We start from the raw sequence: 21,554 nt of genomic DNA, 5'->3' as shown, positions 1-21,554 counted from the left end.
CTAAGTTGTAGTTTATCAAGGATGTACATTTTGGGATTTTCACTGTTGCTTAGCTTTCTGCAAAATTTTCATCCTCAAAAATTAAACGATTATCAGAGTAAGCTTTATGCTTCCTAATAGGTATCCTCAATGAAAAATAAATAATCCTCAAAAATAAAACATGAAATTTGTTGATCTACAAAATTTGTGTACCTTGAAAAATTGTACGTAGCTATAAATATATGTATATAGTATATCACAAATAAAATTAATATCCGACCTGTCCACTCTTAAATGTCAGTGCCAAAGCTCTTCAAAGTACTTCAACTTTTGATAATGTCAAATGTATTTTTATATTACATTATTATTATGCTTGGCTTTACTCATTTAAGTATTTCTCATATTTTTTTGTATAAGTAGCTAGGTGTCATACAATTATATAACATGTTGAAAGAATTAACACTATTTGCACTAATATATGTATTGATGTCCAGCATACTCTATATCAAAGCAATGTCACAGGTAGTGACTGTTTCGTAGTTTTGTTTCTTCTCTCCTGTTGTGGAGATCACATAGGTACAACAAAAAGAAAACAAACGTATTTCGGGTCATGTGTCTTGTGACGTGACAGTAACGTGATAACCACGCGAATGTCTGTTCACATATCTCTGTGTCTACCTGTGTATTGGAAGAAATTTAAGTTTGCTATATGCTTACCTATCCACTGACATTGTTTAGGCCGGAAAATACATTAGGATTACAGGTTGCTAAACACCACTTATCCGTATGCCCACTAAAGTGCATTTTGTCGATCACTATCTCGCTAGCAGCTAGTAGTTTCGCTGTGGGTGTTTCATCCTTTCTACAAGGATTACAGGAATACTTGCGCAGATGACAGCCATCATCGTAGCAAATAAATTCTAAACAAAATATAACACAGACCTTTTTTACATGTCTAGCCATATTATACACACATACCCAGGCTGTGTGCAACACTATCATTACTCCGAAAGTATTCATGAAGGATGGCATATACTTGTGATATTGACTCACAGGAGAACAGTTCTGAAACCAGCACAATTATTCCACATGGTCTCACTCCAGCTAGTATTCCTGAAGAAAGACAGCAAAACAAGATTAAGTTTTATATTTGTTGTTTAATGCTTCCCTATAATTTCCAGGAACATAGATATTTTAACACAAGGACTATAGATATATGCCTGGTCTTATTATGAGTGTTGCTAAAGTGCAATCAAGTGTGTCTCTCTGTCCACAATAAACTGATTGCTTTTAGGGGTGAGAGTTTGAACCATTGAGCCAGGAGCTAAACCATGATGTGCTGCACTAAAGGACACTTACATACCTTATCTATATCCCATTCAGTTATTGACCAGATAGCTAAAGTGTTAAGCTGTGTAAAGGACTATATGGTTGTACAGAAGGGAGCTATGTCACAGTAATACTTTGGTGACAGGTACAACTAATAAGATTTATTGAGAGTATCCCAAATTGCTAAATTGAAAAGTTAGAGTAATACAATATATAGAGTCTGACACGATGTACACAATTCTTTACTCACGTAAACTGCACAAAGTACATGGTCTGTGTGCAAATGTAAATGTTCTTGTTCTGGACAGAGTGAACTTGTATTGTAAACACCGGCATGCGACCCTACACATTTTAAGCAATGCTTCCATTGAATAGGTTAGCCCTACGTACAAAATGAAAAGCTTGAAGCTAGTTTAGTATTGATAGCAAGACATCATGTGACCGGATTTATGAAAAGGGGTTTCCACACACATCTAATTTACCAACTTTGACATACTGTATCATAACTTCAGATTGGGAAAAATTTATGCTTTGAAATTTGGTCAAACACTGAGAACCGACATACTGTATAATATTATGTATAACTTTTCAAGGTACATAATTTTCGTGGGTTGACAAATTTCAGATTTTCCATTTTTTGTTTTTTTTAGGATCAGTCGTTTTTCACTGAGGTTATCTTTTAGAAAGCATAGAGCCAACCTTAATAATCATTAATTTTCAAGGATGAAAATTTCACAGAAAGTCAAGCAACTGCAAAAATCCTTGAAGATTACATTCCTTGAACATTTGTATGCATACAGTAGGTTAAGGGATGGAGAAAGTTTCAGGCTTGCATCTTACTTGAACACTGAGTTATGGTCTTCCAAGTTCATAGAATTGAATGTGTGTGGAAAACCCCTTTTTGCAAATCCAGTCACTATTTTGATGTGTCATGACAGTTATTTTTAACTGCTAGCAAAAGCATGGTCAGCGTTGTAAGGTATTAGTAATGCAATCTGTGTGAAAGCATATATACAAGTACACAGAAAACTTTGGAATTTTCAACTAGAGTAGGACCATAACACATCGATAAAAAGTACTGAAACAAGCTGGAGTAGCGCACAATATTAATTCACAGTAAAACAATAAGAAGTGTTATATCCCTACTGTGCATTTCCATTATGGTATCTTGAGCACAGTAGGGATATAACGCTTCATATTGTTTTACTGTGATTTAATATTGTGCACTACTCCAACTTGTTTCAGTACTTTTTATCGACATGCTATGGTCCCTACTCTAGTTGAAAATTCCAAATTTCTCTATGTACTTGTTGTTAACATACCGTATAACGGGAATGTTTCGTGGAAGAAAACATTCACAAATTTCGCGATTTTAGGTGCATTTGCAGATGTTTTCTTGCAAAATTTTTCCTACAATTAAAAAGTTGTTTTTCATGGATCAGTTGATGTAGCATTCATGTAACTAGTGCATAAACGGGTAGCTACTCACCTTGCTACTCACTAAACTGCTATATATGTGTGATGGTATAGCTAGTGAGGCACAGGACCGCATTGATTCGAACAGAGATGCAACTTCAGTGACAGTGGAAAAATCAGTGCTACTAAATGGGGCAAATATAATTGCAGCCCAGTGATTCACTGTGCTGGAATAGTGTGTCTTAGCCTCAGTTTTAGTGCTGCCCCCAAGCTATAGGCGTGCCTATCGTCTGCACTCATTATCGTGAATGCCTACTTCTCCAGCGAAACAGTGATCATGCATGGCTAGTATGCGTAGTACGCAACATGTCAGGGTCAGCCATATAGTCGAGCATTCCCTAACTATCCATAGAAAAACATTTATTCGTTATCAATGGATGCACCCATTTTATGCAATAAATCGCAAACGTTTTTTCGCGAATGAAGAAATAGTAGATCATTCGCGAATGTTTTCTTCCGTGAATCATTCCCGCTATACGGTATTTTGTAAATAATAATTATGACTGGTGAACCCACGTATACCGCATCTGAAATGGCACCGCGTTCCCTAAATATTCTCTGAAAAGTGAAGTATCCATTACACTTCGTTGTCAGCTATGTTCAACCCATTACGCAGGATTTCAAATCAAGAAGTGTTTGATTAGCACCTCTGCAATCCACGCATACCGAAAGAAAGAAATGGTGCTGCTCGCCCCAGTTATATTAATTATTGTCTGAAAAGTGAAGTATCCATTATGCTTCGTTGTTGGCTATGGTCAACCTGTTACACAGCAGTATGAATCAAGAACTGTTTGAAAAGTTCCTATGATATCAAAATAGCCACTATGACAAATGCAGACAATTTCTGTTACGAAGGGAAGCCATCACATGGTATCACCAAATCAACACTTTTCGCTGTCAGCAAAGATGAATGGGACACAAAGGAGGACACTGGTAAGTCCATGAAGAATGCATTGTATGTACTGCAGTATGCCAAAAGGCACCTGTCAGGCCGAAGCGACGTCAAACAGTGAAAAAATCAAGTCCGTAGCCTTAGCCATCATCGAGTTACACTTGTCTGAAGGCATCAGCCAATCAGTTACTTACTAACTACTCAGTCAGTAGAATATTCCATTAAATAAATAATTTTTAAAATTCCATACCAACTTGTTGAAAGCATTTCGGGTTGATCTGAAAGCTTGTTTGGGCTTAATTTCACTTAACCAATACTGCCTGATCGTTGTTAGGGAAAATTGAGGCTGTTTTTTTGGGTGATAATATTTCATGGGCCACATCCTACTCCTTTGTTGGTCCCTATTATACACTACTATCATAGTGTATGGTATTCGGTTTTAATAAACCGTCACAAGACATGTGTCCACATTGAGCTTGTGGTTGAACTATATATGTGTCATTTAGTGGTCACATGCGTATATTGATACATGTGTTACCTGCTGTTCGATGGTGACCTATTTTTTTGTCTTTCTCTGTATTGCAGCTTATTCCAGAATATGTCTCTTGAAAAATACTATAGATTAATGAATTGCCATCACACAGAGTATGGTATTATACTGTATAGTAGGGTAGGGATCATGGAGGTTTGCATTTATTCTCAAAAATATATCTCGATGAGAAACCAGCTTAACTATACCTTCATGGCACCTTGGCAGTATATCCAAGCCCGAAAGTGCCTTCGTATGACCAAAAATTCTTCCAGTAGGTTTCTACAAATAAATTATTCAGTGGAATTTTCTACTTACTGCCTGCCTGACTGATGTCTTCAGATAAGCGTAACTTGATAACAGTACAAGCAGCTACAAGTGCTGGAAGTGGTCAGAAAAGTAATTGATTCGAGATTATAAGACCAACTACATACCTATGACCTTATAGAAATAGAATAAGCATATCCTGCAACATTTATTTCATTTCCTTATTACAAGCTCATTCATACGTAACTACTCGTATAGGTATACATTTGCACTCTTGTGTGACAACGTTTTTTCCATGTCATTTTGATATTTAATATCTTGCCAGTTGATACATGTGGTACAACATGAAACGTGGACAAAACATGTGATATAACCATATAGTAAGGTGGAGAATTCCATCTACTTTTTATGGCCACTGTTACAGGGACATTGGAAACAGTGGAAATTGAAAACTGAAACTGAAATCATTCAAAACTTGTGAAATAGCTAATAGTACTGACCTCTTTACAAAGACCACCTCTATGATAAGACCACTTCATTATAGTGACCACGTATTTTATACTTCATGACCACATTAATAAGGATAACTCATTATTCCCATTATTTAGCCATTTCAAAGCAATTTCAAAAAAGCTGTGGTGTATTTCATGAATTTGTGTACAAATATTGAGATCATATGTTGTCTCATTTTACTTTTGTATAACCTGATTATTCAAAATACGTACCTATGAGGCTAACAAAATAATGACTTAGTATGAATGAGATGTTAACTCGACAGTAGTTACACACTATATAGTAGTGATGCACCGATACAACCTTTTCACTACCTATCCAATACCGATACATTTGAGGTCAAATGGCCGATACCAATCCGATACTGATACTTTGCCCAACAGGCATTTCTCACAAGAAACAGCTAGTGATTTAGCTTACTAAACTCATTTGCTAATGCCATCAACTGCAGTTTGCTGGTCTTGTTACGCGAAGATAATAGTGATGCACCGATACCACATTTTCACTACCGATCCGATACCGAGTACATTTTAGATGGAAATGACCGATACTGATCCGATACCGATACTTTGCCACACTGAGGAATTACTCACAGAAACAGCTGGTAATTCCAATAGTAGTTGATAGACTAGCTTACTAAACACGTTAGCTAATTTCATAAACTGTAGTTCCTGGTTTTGTGGCCATCAATCACGAGGACAACAATCATTTATGGCTTCAATGAATCTTATTTCGTGGCTTACTGCTGTTTCCACATACTAATAATGTTAATGGTTGGCTTCTTTAAAAGAATTCATGGCCGCTTATATCAGCTTTTGCTTAACTACGTTTGACACGCTACGTGTGTCGCCATCTTGAAAAGCAATTAGGTGACGTCACACAAAGTATCGATTAGTATCGGACATTTATAGCTTTACCGATACCAGTCTGATGCCTCTAAAATAGGGCCGATACCGATACTAGTATCGGTATCAGTGCATCACTAGAAGATAATAGTTTATGGCTTCAATGAATCTTTTTTTGTGGCTTACTTCAGTTTCAACTGTACTAATAATGCTAGTAGCTGGCTTCTTTTCAGGAAATCATAACTTATATCAGCTTTTGCTCAACTCTGTTCAATGTGCTATGTACGCCGCCATCTTGATAAGTAATTAAATGATGTCATCTAAAGTATTGGCTGGTATCGGGAATGTATAGCTTTACCGATACAAGTCTGATACCGCCAAAATAGGGCCGATACTGATGCTAGTATGGGTATCAGTGCATCACTACCATATAGCTAGACCTAGCTTTTTGGGGCCAAAGTTTGTATAATGAAGTAGCTTTATTAATGAGGTTAGCTAGCTATATAGCTACCATTATTTTATTATGGTCTTGTATTGGAAACAATAGACATCTTGTGCATTCCTCTGCCCAATGATAAGAAAATCAGTCTGGCTATACAAGACCATAAAATATAATAGTTGTGGATATATAATTAGCTAATCTTGTTAATAAGGCCACTTCATTGTACAAAATTTGGGCCCCAAAAGCTAGCTCTATAGCTATTTATGGTGTAGCTAGCTATACTTTAGAGTTTACATCTCATTCATACTAAATCATATTTTTGTTAGCCTCTTACACTAAAGTAAAATGAGACAAAAATTTGATCTCAATAGACAGGAGCCTAAAAGCACCGCAAAGCGCAAAGGAGTGTTTTGTAACCAGCATTATCTTGTTCAGCAAACCAATATTTGGATCTAATTAGTGGTGCATTTTATTGGCTTCAATGACTAAGATTATGTTATGGATTCTTGATAAAATTGTGAGCCAATTTTCACAATTGAGCATGATTTTGTCGAAACAAATCCACTAGTAATAATGGGTTTTGAAGTGCTCTGAAGTCACTATGGAGGTGCACTTACACATGATACAAAGCCACCAGCTAAGTGTTGTAACCAATGAAATCATGCTAATACATTAATGTGATTCACAACCATCCTTATAAGGCACTGTGCATTAAGCTGGTGATGGTAAAAATTCACCAACAGTGTGCAGAGATTATTAACAGCTGTTAAATGCTTCTTTGCACCTTGCAGCGCTTATGGGGTCTTGCAAAAGATGACCTTGTACACAAATTCATGAAATACACCCTAGCTTTTTTGAAGTGGTCACTAAATAACGAGAATATGAAATTATAGCCTTACCTGATATCAGGAGCTTATAAACTGCTGATACTTAAAGTGGTCATGAACTATAAATAATGTGGTCACTGTAATGAAATGGTCTTATCATAAAGGTGGTCTATCATAGAGGTGGTCCTTGTAAAGAGGTGAGTACTATTAGCTATTTTGCAACAATTTCAGTTTCAGTTTTCCAGTTTCATTTCCACTGTTTGCAATTTCACCACTGTTAGTAATTACGTAACTCAAGAGCTCAACTATTATAAGGTAGTCTTTTAAACTGGCCGATCATGAAGTAATTAGCTGTTTTTTATTTCTTTGACGTAATTACTACTACATATACGTAAGTAGAACTTTGTGAAGAGGTGATATTTTTAAAGACATGACACATACACATAGCTTAGTTAAGGATGAGTGTTGGCAATTAATATAATAGTTCAAATGCTACATTTACTGTAACACTTTCAAAGAGCAATATGACTCTGAAGTGTCAAGCAATGTTTTGCAAGATGTGTGGAATAAAAGTAATATGTTTACAGTAATATAGCTCTCAAATGGTAGCAGTGTTTGCAAGATGTGTGGAATTAAAGAAATGTGTTTACAGCAATATACGTAGCTTTCAATTGTCTCTTTCACAAGATGTGTGGTATAATAGCAATGTGTTTACAGCAATATAGTTCTCAAATGTTAAGCTATGTTTTGCAAGATGTGTGGAATAAAAACAATGTGTTTACAGTAATATAGTTCTCAAATGTTAAGCTATGTTTTGCAAGATGTGTGGAATAAAAACAATGTGTTTACAGCAATATAGTTCTCAAATGTTAAGCTATGTTTTGCAAGATGTGTGGAATAAAAACAATGTGTTTACAGCAATATAGTTCTCAAATGTTAAACAATGCTTTGCAAGATGTGTGGAATAAAAGCAATGTGTTTACAGCAATATAGTTCTCAAATGTTAGCAGTGTTTTGCAAGACGTGTGGAATAATAGCAATGTGTTTACAGCAATATAGCTCTCAAATGTTAAGCAATGTTTTTAGAACAAAAGAAATACGTATGTTAACAGCAATAAAATTATGCCTATCAAATGCTAAGCAATGTTTTGCAAGATAAAGAAATGTGCTTACAACAATATGCTTAGCTCCCAAAAGCAATGTGTTGTAAGATATATGGAATAATAACAATGTGTTTACATTATAGTAATGTTGTTCACTATTTATCTTAACTATTAGGATGTGCTGCAAGATATAGTGTATGTGGAACAGCGACATAACATTTAGTACTTGAAAACAGTGGGTATAGAGTAAAATATGAGCATAAGACATTTGCATAGCAGAAACAGGTACAGACAACTTCATACCCTGGAGTGTAGTCCGGCAAGGATGTACGTGACTTCTTTGATGGTTGCTCTGGTGTAGTAGTTGTCATGTTTATGGTAACGGTGTGGTTAACTGCTCCAAACTTAGCTTCAGTTATTACTGCTTCTTCATATTGCATGCCATTTTCAAAATCATCAATGAGGTGTTGTGGCAATGATGAACGTGACTCCCATGTAATCTTTTCATCAGATCCTAACCATGCTACCTGTAAGAAAGCAGAAACAAGAACACCACAAACAGTTATCAAATTTATAACAGCCTTGGCTAAACTAATATATGGTATACATAACACACAACAGCAGGGATTTTTCTAGAAAATAAATTCAGGAGGAGCAATTTGAGCTTTTCAAAATTTGAAAGGGGGGGGGGAACTTAAGTCACCTAAAATTTACTTATTATTGAACCAGTTGAAGCATAGTTCAGGAGGGGGGGGGCAAAATCATTTTCAGGGAGGCAAAATTCCCCCTTTGCCCCCCCCCCCCCCCAAAAAAAAAACATCCCTGCAACAGTTTCCTGTGTATAGCACAACTCAGCCTACACCACTATTACTATATTGTACAGAAATGTCTGTTTCTGTAATATACGGTAGTTGAAAATTTAGGCACATGTACTGTAACTATAACACAATGTATGTACCTGAATAGTAGGCTCCATTTCTAGTCTGCTTTCTAGATAAAATAAATTTTATAATGCCATCAGATTCAGATTCTGTGCTTTCAATGGATTGTGGGATGTCTTCTTCCATCTGGTTATCTTAGCACTGCGGTTGAGCATTAGATACTCTGTTAGCATGTTGGTAGCAATACTTTGATGTCTGCAATGGTGTCAACTGACAGCCTGACTTGATGGTGCCACACAATCCAGGATATTGCAAGTAACCAGCCTCAGAAGCTGCACATACAGCTCGCCTGTTCTTCAGGTTACCATCAATTACAAGAACATTGCTGCATCCTGGATATTTACATTGGTGATCTATGTATGCAATGACACAAAACAATAAGCATAAGTCATACAGGGGCTTAATTGATACCTGAGTAGGATTTAGCAAAAGCTTCATAATACTGTGGTGTGTATTCATTCAAAGCCTTCTGCAAGTCTGTGTAAACAGAACGATTTGGAAAAAAACTTGGATATCTGTTGTAAACATCAATCAGGCACACTTTCAAATGAGCATCTTCCAGTCTACGTCTGTCCAGCACTTTTCTGTCAAAGGGTTCTTTACTTGCACTACAGATCAAATTAGAGTTTTTATTTGGCAATATATTTGTCTATTTACCTGCAATTGGTTTCCAATTCTTTGTAGCTGAATGATGCATTTCTCTTCATGGCCATATCGTAGCCATGAGTATAATTAAAAATGTCAGCCCTTTGCTTATAAGACATTTGACCTATCAATATCTCTGCAGAAAGCTTTGTTAGCATAGCGGTGGCAAAAACTGTCATACTGGTTGACATAAAGTATGGAAGATCTAAACAGTCTTCATCATATAGCACTGTAGACGGATCTCCAATAGTATAGCATCCATAATGCTGGACAAACGAACAGTCTTTACTACTATTGCTGCAATATTTGCGAAAATGAGTTCCACTGACAGTACCTGTGTCATCACTGTACAAGACAGGAAAACTTGGTCGATCTTGTCTTACAAGTAAGTTACCTCCACATATTCTGCATTTCGTATTTGGTGATATTAAGACAATACCAATCGGATGACCCTGGAATCCACTAAAGCCCATCAATTCTTTCATCAAGACTTTGTCATTTGAAAAAGCATCTTTATCAATGTAGCTCAGATTCTCTACATATAATCTGATCTTCTCTATGGAGACATTGTGAGAAAACTTAAAACCAAAACCAGCAACAAGTTCCCAATATCTTGGTGTGTCCTTTGAGAGTGTAGTAGCTGCAAACACAACCCTCCGTAAGGTAGAAGGATCAGATGTAAGACTGCAGGCTTCTTGAAGCATTGCTGTCTTATTGTGACTTTATTAAGAGTGTTGCATATTTATAATTGCTTCTGAGCATTGTCAGCACATTTTCTCTGTAGGTTTTAAATAACTAGTACAGTGTGCCTGTTACTTTAACACCTATGCAGAGGTATGTGCTGACAGAGCTTTGACCAACTGCATATAAAACTTTTGATTTTTATTATACAAAGCAGTTGTTAGTACTTGTTAGTGTTCTTATCGAGAGTGAAGATTGCATAGATTACGATTGATGGCTTCTTCAAGTCCTGACAAATACAAACGCCAGCTGAGAGAAAGGCTGCAGAATTGTTGGGCATTACAATTTGACTGGACAGGTATTCCTGAGACTTTGAAGAAGGTATTTACTTAAGTGTATACGCACACTCTGTATTGATTATACATACTTGATAACTTATTCAGACTTACTTTGGCATCAATATATTATTTTCATTTACCTATAGCTAAACAACTAGAACACAGGCTTTAGTGAATTATAGCTTATAACTAGTCAGATTTCTGAGAATTTCAAACAACTAGGTTAAATAATATCACAATAGTTGATATGGCTGGCTACAAATATAAACACAATAATTTGGAATATGGGAAACAAAAAAAGCTGATATAACCATTTATAAATAACACAATATACTTGTTGTTGCAATGTTACTGATGTGCCTAAAATTTCTTTCACTCTATATGTTTACTTTGAATAGGGATGTGAACAAGTTGGATCTTCATTGAATGTTCCTCCAGCAGCAGTTTTGTGTGGATATATGCAACTGTGCAGTCACCTTTTATCTCCAGCAGTTATTAAAATCCCCAAAAAGGATTGGGTTGAACCAATTCTTCTGTGGATGACAATTGTGATGCCAACTGGGAGTGGAAAATCTACTTTATATCGCCACTTGCTTGATGTGTTGAGGAAGGTACAGCTAGCTTGCCAAGTCAGTGAGGGGGATCCGTCTTGGATGTTTGATGATGGTTCATTTGAAAAAATGGGCTGTTTAATGTCTGAAAATGGCTGTATATTGATTGGCATTTATGATGAATTGTCAGCTTTCTTGTCACAGCTAAATCTATACCGTGGCAAAGGCTTACTTGACACGCATGAAATGTCTGTGTTTCTACAGCTATATAATGGATTGCACTGGAAAAGAGATACAGGTACATGTAAGACTCTTCTAATAGATATTAAGTTTATTTTTTATTTTTGGCTCACAGTGAGTGGTGAATCAAACTTTGCCATGCCATCCACTTTCTTGACTGTTGGAGGATTCACTCAGCCATGTGTAGCCAGGAATGTGATGGAGTCTTCAAGCACAGAGAGAGGGTTCAGCCACCGTTTTATGTGGATGTGTCCAAAGCCAATGTACCAGACATTTAGCTCACTAGGAGAAGTTAACAAGTCTTTTATTGATAACTTGGGTAAATTAATATACTGTGTGGTCTGTTTAGCATAGACAATAGGAATATTAGGAACTCTGATATGTTGCATATTTACTGCTTGACTATTATCACAGTTGAACTGTTTTCAACACAATGGAGGGAGCAAAAAGAAAGACACGAAAAGCTTTCTGACCGTGTGTTTCAATTATCTGAAAATTATAGTGGATTTGCAGCCTACTATGATGAAATTCAACTGCAATTGGAGAGAATCGCTGGAATAGATGAATCACTATCTGGTATGTACGCAACAATAGTTGTTGTGGATGAAATGTGCACACCCACATTAGGTTTGCTCAGCAAAAGCCGAGGACAAGTATTAAGAATGGCTGCAGTGCTTCATGTACTTTTCACCATAAAAGGAGATGATGTTCAATGTGAAGATAATGACAGAGCTGCAGATGGCACAACAGACCAACAGCTGGATGATGGAGATCTAGATGTAGTCCATGACAAGACTGTAAAGGTGGCAATCAACATTGTCAGAAAATCTATCCAGCATAGTCTGTATATGACTGGGAGATGCACATTGACAGAAGAAATAAGCAAAGCAGGTATGTATGTATGTGTCAGAATTGGGTTTCTAACATGTACATTATGATGGTACACATAAGTGACATACACTAGAGTAAGATATCGCAAAATATTTGTATGATGTCAACTATAGAGTCAAGACAGCAACCATAATTACCTATGTCAAAAGTTGTATGCCATACTAATATAGTATATCAGATGCATTTTAATACTTCATATACATCAATTAGGTGAAATTGACAGTGACGTCGATGTTCCACTGAAAGAAAAATCTGCATCAGCTGTGTGCCTTACTGCTGAAGGGAAAAAGCTATATCTGCAGCCACTGGTAAACATGAAGAGGTTTCGTTATGCAGGAAACAAATCCGGAGCTGTAATGGCTGTGTACCAGTTGGAAAAAGAAGGTTTAGGAAAAGTGATTGAAATTACCAACTCTAAAGGTGTTGTTGTGGTAAGCTACTTGCATGTATAGCTGAGCAACTGGCCAATTTCTAAACTTACAGAACCCATACTTTGTAGCACATTAACTTGCTTGCACCTGATGCATAGATGAGTAACCACATCTACAGACTACATTGTACAATGTATTATTGTTAAGGTTAGGGGATACTGTAAACCCCACATGTACACCATCAATCATTTTTCATGATTAGATGTTTTGATTTTTCTTAATGCATTGTTATCAAGTATTTATGCATTCTTACTGTAACTTCTCATTAATCGACATGAAATTCAAATGTTGTTATGGAAACATGAGTTGTCCCAATGCCAATTAGTAAAGACTGTGAACCAAAAATCAGACCAATGAAGAACCATGAGAACTTACTAACAATTCTAAGGTTTGAAGAACATCATTTGTGAGGGAATGACAAGAGGATTTGTGAATAATGTGTATAGTTGCTGAAATATGACTACAATATGGCCTAAAACAAGACACTGTGGTCACAAAATTAATTTTTAAATTGATATCACAAGCACTAGAAACATTATTTCCAAGAAGTGGCTCCATCAAGCTAGCCCTAGACAAGAAGCCAAACTAGTAGTTTGTTTATACAAAATGTTAACAACTTGTTTGACAGTCCTGATTTTTGGTTCAGGAAAATACTCCAGTATCGCCATTAATCAGCAAAACTATGCATGCACTTACAGGTGCGCCAGTTACTAAGTGGGTTGTTTTATGTTATCATGTACTGTTACGTGTGTTTTCTTGTACCTTGTACCTGTCCAGTCAGCACGCTATGATTCCCCCAACAATTTAAGCTTGTTACCAGCTGATACACAACACAACAACATCAATCCCTAATTACGTAATAAAATTTTTGTTTGACAGTCGCTCAGTATCCCGTAACCTTAAGTTCTATGGAGGGAAAATACATTGCAATAAAATATACTGTACATACGTAAGTATCTACATTACCTTAAAGCCTGAAATGTGATCTTATGTAGTGTATAGCCTAAATATTTCGAGGGGAAACTTTTTGCTGATTTTGTCATTTTGGGGGTTATCAGCGTAAATTTTAGCCTTGAAATATTTAGACCTCCATATAGTCTAATACATTTTGGGAGCGTTTGCAAATCTGCAAAAATTATATTTTTAGCAACATTGCTCAACCTCAAAATATTTAGGTTATACAGTATGTGTATGTACATGCTGAAGCCTGCCTGAAAAGGCAATTTTTTGCTGTCCTAATTAGACTAGCAATAGTTCAACATTATATGTGTTTGTTATAGTACTGTGTTTTATATAAATAGCATTATGAATTTGAAAAGGCTGCTGTACCACAAGAGAAAGATGCAAAAATAGAATTTGCAAAGAAGTTGAGTGTACATGAAGTGTCCCTAACACAGTACGAGCAAGCATATGCCCAACCAGACATTGTGCCAATGTAAGTACCTGTATACTTAGACAGTGCACATACTAACATATACATAGATACACTGCAATAACTATTTACTTGGTTAAACACCATCACATTTATTACCTTAGTTCCAAAAATCAATACAGCGATTATTCGAATTTGGCCTCCACCCGATGCTTGAAAACAATGTTTAAGTCCAAAACTGATTGTGGCACCACTCAAGTGCGGCTAATATTGAATTTAACCAATGACATACAAATTATTTGCGTTCTCCCTTAATAATTGTGAAAACATTTATAGCCCTTTTAAACCAGAATATCAAACAACACTTTTGATACAAGCATGCAAGAATAACTGAGTTACTGAAACTTAACATTCACCTTTGATGTTTTTTTGTGAGGCTCAAGTGAATACAATCATACCATAAACATTTTTTTACATTTGTGCTGCTTTTCTACAAGTACTGTACACCTCCCTAGCTGTATATTACAGTACGTATGTTTTTTTTTTGTTTTTGTTTTTTTTGTTTGTTTGTTTGTGTGTTTGTTTGTTTTTTTGAGATTTCATACCTACAGTAAAGCTGGAGTGAAGAGAAAGACTAACGAGATGTCATCCCCAACCAGGCAATCCCCTAGAAAATGAGTGCAGCAAACTAGCTACAGACATATTGCAAATACAGTTGCAAAATATTAGCATGTGTATAAATGAGATTAAATGAATTAGAAACTTTAATGATATGAGAGCAATACTTTTTAGCTAGTGCTCAAATTACAGTGTGGGGCAAATTAATATGACCTATACAGGGAGGTCATTAAAAATAAGCAATGATAATAACTTTATTACGTAAATATTTTAAACGTTTGCATCAGCTAAAGCAGCTGCATGAAATATCCTAAGTGTCTCTGGGAAAAACACTTCAGACAATCCTAGAATTATCCTTTAAAGGCCAGGCCAGCCAAGACTGGGATTTGAGGGATGGGTGATTGTACCTAAAAAAACTTGAGACTTTCTAAGATATTCCATGTGTCTTGGGGAAAAAGACACTTGGGACAAGTTAGAATTATGAATATTCTATTATTCGAATATTCGGTGACTATTCGAATATTTGAATACCATTTTGGGTATTCAAATATTCGTTTCAAAGGGAATATATAACATCAAGTGTACGATACATAAAAATTCTTGATCTCACATACAGCTCTCTGTAAGTAAAAGGGTTCTGTATTGTATTAAGGAGGCATATTGTATAACAGGATTATTGATATCCCAATCACATGCACTAAAAAAGAATATTCGAATATTTAGTAGTTGTGAATAAAGAATAATAGTTTCTGTGGAAGCCGTTTCGTTGAAGAGTATCAGACTTTTGTGCAGGTAGTGTTAAACTTCGAAATTTAATGAGACTGTAGTTCACCATAAAATTTAGCCACAGTGTTTACCTGTACTTTCAGTACATTTATAACTAACATCACTACTGCTCGTTCTTTAAGCCAGAAGAGCGAGCTGTAATTTACATCATAATCATTTTTGCAATTGAAAACTATCCAATATATTTCTAAAGCAGCCTCTTTGTAATAAATAAAACATGTGAATATATGAGGAAAATTGAATTAAACTCAAGGTATAGTATGTCAGTAATATTCAGTGTTGTTAAAGAATTTCGCATCGGTGAGAAAAAGGTATATAAAATACAGATGAGGTGTGAATTGCACTTCAGTAACCAACTGTCCTTTATGAACTTCAAAGCACAATATTATTAGTATAGGTAATCACACACATTTGAGTACAATTAGGGAATAATTGTATGAGTAACAGTCAAAATTACATGAGGCAAAGTCAAGTGCAGTTTTGGCTGTTATGAGTATACAATTACTCTATAATTGCACAAAAAGGTGTGTGACTGCCTACTAATCACATAGTGATCACCATTCATGGTTTGTAGTACACATCTTTCCAGTTTGTGCTTCTAGTATAAACCACTATTCGTTTGAGCCCTAGAATTAATCCATAAAAGACAGTCAAGACTCAAATTTCAGGGATGGGTGGTTGCTGCTAAGAAACTTGAGACATTCTAAGATATCCCATGTGTCTCGGGACAAAAGACACTTGGGACAATCCTAGAATTAACCCTTAAAAGACAGTCAGGACTGGGATTTGAGGGATGGGCTGAGAAACTTGAGACATTCTAAGATATCCCATGTGTCTCGGGACAAAAGACACTTTGGACAATCCTAGAATTAACCCTTAAAAGAAAGTCAGGACTGGGATTTGAGCAATGGGTGGTTGTAGTTAAGAAACTTGAGACATTCTAAGATATCCCATGTGTCTCAGGACAAAAGACACTTGGGACAATCCTAGAATTAACCCTTAAAAGACAGTCAGGACTGGGATTTGAGGGATGGGTGGTTGTAGCTAAGAAACTTGAGACATTCTAAGATATCCCATGTGTCTCGGGACAAAAGACACTTGGGACAATCCTAGAATTAACCCTTAAAAGACAGTCAGGACTGGGACTTGAGGGATGGGTAGTTGTAGCTAAGACACTTGAGACATTCTAAGATATCCCATGTGTCTCGGGACAAAAGACACTTGGGACAATCCTATAATTAACTCTTAAAAGACAGTCAGGACTGGGATTTGATGGATGGGCTGAGAAACGTGAGACATTTTAAGATATCCCATGTGTCTCGGGACAAAAAGACACTTGGGACAATCCTAGAATTAACCCTTAAAATGCAGTCAGGACTGGGATTTGAGGGATGGGCTAAGAAACTTGAGACATTCTAAGATATCCCATGTGTCTTGGGACAAAAGACACTTGGGACAATCCTAGAATTAACCCTTAAAATGCAGTCAGGACTGGGATTTGAGGGATGGGCTAAGAAACTTGAGACATTCTAAGATATCCCATGTGTCTTGGGACAAAAGACACTTGGGACAATCCTAGAATTAACCCTTAAAAGACAGTCAGGACTGGGATTTGAGGGATGGGTGGTTGTAGCTAAGAAACTTGAGACATTCTAAGATATCCCATGTGTCTCGGGACAAAAGACACCTGGGACAATCCTAGAATTAACCCTTAAAAGACAGTCAGGACTGGGATTTGAGGGATGGGTGGTTGTAGCTAAGAAACTTGAGACATTCTAAGATATCCCATGTGTCTCGGGACAAAAGACACTTGGGACAATCCTAGAATTAACCCTTAAAAGACAGTCAGGACTGGGATTTGAGAGATGGGTGGTTGTAGCTAAGAAACTTGAGACATTCTAAGATATCCCATGTGTCTTGGGACAAAAGACACTAGGGACGATACTTGAATAATACCTAAAAGGCCAGCCAGAACTGTGAGCTAGGACACTTGAAACATTCTACTGTATTCCATGTGTCTCAGAACAAAAGACATGCAGTACATGCCAAGTGTCCTTTAGGTCATTTAGGACACTAAGACATCAAACTGATTCTCTAATACATAAAAAGGATAAAGGAAATCAAGAAATTCTGTGGCAATCCTAGACATTTATGGGCAGGACAGGACAGGACAGGACAAGCATTTTCCATAACGACTGGATTCATTGCAGAGAAGTTTCTTGTACTGTTCTTCGTTTGTAACACTGTGTAACAAGTGGAACATAGCTACAAATGAAGTGTAATGGCCACCTCACTTTTCAATGCATAATTGATTATTGGGGTGCATGATCAGACGCAAAATTATTTTATGGAATGCCTGGCACCATTCTTTGTTTTTAGTGTGGTACATGTGGATTTAGTAGTCATAATTGTGTTATTAAAAAAGTAAACAAACAAGTAGAAGGAAAAATTAGGAATTTTAAGCTGGATTAGGGATCAAAGAACAAAAAAGCAGGGAAACAAGGGAACAGCTAAAAAGTTGTGACACAAGGGAGGTTGCCTATGCCTGCACATATACTAGTGGACATCTAATCCCTTAATTCAGTCATGTTATAGACTGAAGAGAAGGGATTAGATGTCCACTAGTATATCTGTGGTATTATGGCCGGTGCACGTTTCACTTCACTCAGCGTTCTAGTTAATGCCCTACCCCACTCTGGGGCGTGCGCTTCTCATTAACAATACAGCACACCATCACACACCCCCCCATAAAGAAAGGCTGTCACACACAGAGCATAATCCCTACAAAAACAACAAAGTTATAACATTACAGGTATAGCCTAAAACCCAGATAAATATGTACAACAAAACAGAAATCAAACCTAATTAGAGTCCACAAGTTCAGGTGTTCATTCCCTTGACAGGGCATCAGCCAAAACATTGTCTCTGCCAGCAATGTGATGAATGTCCAGGTCATAGGATTACAAAGCTAAGCTCCATTGCCACAGACGCTGGTTTTTGTTCCTCAATTTGTTAAGGAACACCAATGGGTTGTGGTCTGTGTAAACTTGTATGGGGGATTGAGCAGGGTTAACATAAAAGTCAAAGTGTTGTAATGCAAAGACGAGAGCCAGAGCCTCCTTCTCACTTGTCGAATAATTTCTTTGACTTGCATTGAACTTGTGTGAAAAATAGCCAATAGGGTGATCTATTCCCTTGGAATCCTCTTGTAAAAGCACTGCTCCTGCACCAACATCACTGGCATCAACAGTGAGTACAAACGGTTTGTCAAAATCAGGTGTAGCCAAGACAGGGGCTGACACAAGCAGGCTCTTGATGGTCTCAAAGGCACTCTGGCAACTCTTACTCCACACGAAGACACTATTCTTTCTGAGGAGGTTAGTCAAAGGCTCGGCAAAATTTCTACAAAACTTTCTGTAATAGCCAGCCATTCCTAAAAACCTCATGAGCTCTTTCTTACTGGTCGGGACAGTATACTTTAAAATAGCTTCCACTTTGGCATTTACAGGTTTCACTTGACCTTGTCCAACAACGTGTCCAAGGTATGTCACATGAGCATGTCCAAATTTGCTCTTCACTAAATTCACTGTTAGATTGGCTAGCCTCAGTCGACAAAAAAGCTCTCTCACTCGTTGGAGGTGCTGCTCCCATGTACTGCCAAACACGATGACATCATCAATATATGCCTCTCACCCCTCAAAATTCTCTACTATCTGGTTGATCATCAGCTGAAATGTTGCGGGTGGCATTTTTCATGCCAAAGGGCATCACTTTATACTGGTAGAATCCCTCCGGTGTTACAAAAGCAGATATCTCTTTAGCCATAGGAGTCAGTGGCATCTGCCAGTATCCTTTCAGGAGATCAATCTTACTCACATAATGGGCAGAGCCAATCCTGTCGATGCAGTCCTCCACTCTCGGAATAGGATAAGAGTCAGATTTTGTAACAGCATTTACTTTACAATAATCAGTGCAGAAGCGGTATGTCCCATCACTCTTTGGCACTAGCAGGCATGGCGAACTCCAGTTACTCTGAGTTAGCTCGATGATGTCATTCTTCAGCATGTAGTCCAACTCTTTCTTGAGAAAACTCAACTTCCGAGGGTTAACTCGGTATGGATTCTGCTTGATAGGGACAGCATTCCCTATGTCAACATGATGGTGAACACAGTTTGTTCTCCCTGGGACATCTGAGAAAAGGTCAGAAAATTCTGTGATGAGTGCCACCATCTCCTCTCTCTGTGCTGTGGGTAAATGCTTTAAGTTATTATCCATGTTACACATCGTCTCTGAATTACTGAACCTTAGGCTATCATCAACCAACTCATCAGACACCATCTCTTGCTCAGTCTTACTTACTTCCTGCACTACACAAGCTGCAGCACCAACGCTCTCTGTCTCCTTGCCATGGTATTTCTTTAACATATTTATATGGCATAGTCGCTGAGCCTTACGTCGATCAGGCGTGTCAATGACATAATCCAAATTGCTAACCTTCCTTGTAACTACATAAGGGCCACAGTACCTTGCCTGTAAGAGGTGCTGGGGAATCGGAAGTAAGGCTAAGACTTTCTCTCCCATCTTGAAACTTCTGCTCTTCGCTTTCTTGTCGTACCATGTCTTCATTTTGCACTGGGAATGCTTCAGATTCTGTTGTGCCAAGTGAGTTGCACTCATCAGCCGGTAACGAAGACTGGAGACTTGGTCTAACAAACTATCAGGAGGATCATCAGCAAGCCACATCTCTTTCAACAACTTCAGTGGGCCTCGCACTGTGCGACCAAAAACAAGCTCAAATGGGCTAAACCCTAACGATTCTTGTACCGCTTCCCTGGCTGCAAATAGCAATAAGTGTATATCCTGGTCCCACTCACTCTGATACTGCGTACAGTATGCCCTGATCATATTTTTCAAGGTTTGATGAAAGCATTCTAACACTCCTTGGGACTCAGGGTGGTAGGTAGATGACCTGTATTGCTTAATACCTAATTGACACATTACTTGCTGCATAATGCCAGACATAAAGTTTGAGCCTTGGTCTGACTGAATTGACTTCGGCAAGCCAACAAAGGTGAAGAACCTCACCAAAGCATCAAGGGAGCCTTAATGTTGCAGAGGGGTATGGCTTCTGGAAAGCGTGTGGACTTACACATTATTGTAAACAAAAATTTGTTCCCCGACTTTGTCTTTGGGAGGGGCCCAACACAATCAATAAGGATATCACCAAATAGCTCACCACACACAGGGACTGGCTTCAATGGAGCCACTGGAATTGGTTGATTCGGTTTGCCCACCACTTGACAAACATGACAGGTCCTGCAGAACTGAGCCACATCATGTTTCAGCTTTGGCCAGTAGAAATGAGTAAGTATCTTGCGATACGTCTTGTTGACACCTAGGTGTCCAGCCATTGGAGATGCATGAGCCAGAGACAGAACCTCCCCTCGAAACTTCTGAGGGAGGACAATCTGATGTAAAATCTACCACTCCTCGTTAGCTGGTATGTCTGGGGGTCTCCACTTCCGCATTAGACCCCTGACTTCCTATAAAAACAATTGGCATATTCAGGGGTGTAGCCAGGATTTTTTGAAGGGGGGTTCCAGCACCAGCGTTGAGTTACTAGAAGCAGGGGTCTGGGGGCACAGCCCCCAGCCGCTGAGAGACTTTCAATATTTTAATAAATCAAAACTCAGCAAATTACTATATTTTATGCAAAAAGTACATTAATTATGATGCATTAAGTGCCCCAGGGATGAAGGTAGTACTAGATAAAGTCACCTAGTGGAAACAGACAGCATAACACATAGAGACACATATAGTAATCTGTAAGTGATGGTTATATCTCACTGTGGTATAGG

The 21,554-nt window shown here is 37.6% G+C and overlaps 3 protein-coding genes across 9 annotated transcripts in view; 2 read left to right on the top strand and 1 right to left on the bottom strand.

Moving 5' to 3' along the window:
* LOC136250766 (RCC1 and BTB domain-containing protein 1-like) overlaps positions 1 to 21,554 on the top strand; it is a 123,927-nt gene that overhangs the window by 12,244 nt on the left and 90,129 nt on the right. The gene's annotated exons all lie outside the window — the stretch shown is intronic.
* Positions 367 to 13,475, bottom strand: LOC136250763 (uncharacterized). 3 transcript variants are annotated; one of them, XR_010698706.1, is made up of 7 exons: positions 9,801 to 13,475; positions 9,555 to 9,751; positions 9,161 to 9,496; positions 8,506 to 8,729; positions 958 to 1,092; positions 709 to 899; positions 367 to 657 (listed from the first exon to the last, which is right to left on the bottom strand). XR_010698706.1 is itself a non-coding variant. In XM_066043046.1 (5 exons), the coding sequence occupies exons 3-5, from the start codon at positions 9,176 to 9,178 to the stop codon at positions 7,307 to 7,309; spliced, it is 309 nt and encodes a 102-aa protein (XP_065899118.1). In that variant the 5' UTR covers positions 9,179 to 9,496; positions 9,555 to 9,751; positions 9,801 to 13,475; the 3' UTR covers positions 7,199 to 7,306. The 3 variants fall into 3 exon arrangements, 2 of the variants coding, with proteins under 2 accessions (XP_065899117.1, XP_065899118.1); XM_066043046.1 differs by lacking the exons at positions 367 to 657; positions 709 to 899; positions 958 to 1,092 and adding an exon at positions 7,199 to 7,373; XM_066043045.1 differs by lacking the exons at positions 8,506 to 8,729; positions 9,161 to 9,496; positions 9,555 to 9,751; positions 9,801 to 13,475 and adding an exon at positions 5,406 to 5,820.
* Positions 9,939 to 15,083, top strand: LOC136250762 (uncharacterized). Of its 4 annotated transcripts, XM_066043043.1 has the most exons (8): positions 9,942 to 10,850; positions 11,206 to 11,656; positions 11,714 to 11,917; positions 12,013 to 12,174; positions 12,226 to 12,489; positions 12,700 to 12,920; positions 14,222 to 14,355; positions 14,904 to 15,083. In XM_066043043.1, the coding sequence occupies exons 1-8, from the start codon at positions 10,743 to 10,745 to the stop codon at positions 14,968 to 14,970; spliced, it is 1,611 nt and encodes a 536-aa protein (XP_065899115.1). In that variant the 5' UTR covers positions 9,942 to 10,742; the 3' UTR covers positions 14,971 to 15,083. The 4 variants fall into 4 exon arrangements, with proteins under 4 accessions (XP_065899116.1, XP_065899114.1, XP_065899113.1 ...); XM_066043042.1 differs by having other exon boundaries at positions 9,940 to 10,850; positions 11,206 to 11,917; positions 12,700 to 12,884; XM_066043041.1 differs by having other exon boundaries at positions 9,941 to 10,850; positions 11,206 to 11,917.

Source organism: Dysidea avara, chromosome 3 (assembly GCF_963678975.1).
Source record: "Dysidea avara chromosome 3, odDysAvar1.4, whole genome shotgun sequence".
Classification (NCBI taxonomy): domain Eukaryota; kingdom Metazoa; phylum Porifera; class Demospongiae; order Dictyoceratida; family Dysideidae; genus Dysidea; species Dysidea avara.
Note: the sequence above shows the minus strand (reverse complement) of the source record. Positions and strands in the feature narration are given on the sequence as shown.

Excerpts from the sequence above, each read along its gene's own strand:
- LOC136250763 (XM_066043045.1), bottom strand. The coding sequence starts at position 5,427 with ATGGCATTAGCAAATGAGTTTA. Across the intron at positions 1,093-5,405 it reads GGCATTAGCAAATGAGTTTA|GAATACTAGCTGGAGTGAGA; the intron begins GTAAGCTAAATC and ends GTCTTTCTTCAG. Across the intron at positions 900-957 it reads TAGTGTTGCACACAGCCTGG|AATTTATTTGCTACGATGAT; the intron begins GTATGTGTGTAT and ends TATTTTGTTTAG.
- LOC136250762 (XM_066043041.1), top strand. The coding sequence starts at position 10,743 with ATGGCTTCTTCAAGTCCTGACAAATACAAACGCCAGCTGAGAGAAAGG. Across the intron at positions 11,918-12,012 it reads GTCTTTTATTGATAACTTGG|TTGAACTGTTTTCAACACAA; the intron begins GTAAATTAATAT and ends CTATTATCACAG. Across the intron at positions 12,175-12,225 it reads AATAGATGAATCACTATCTG|GTTTGCTCAGCAAAAGCCGA; the intron begins GTATGTACGCAA and ends CACCCACATTAG.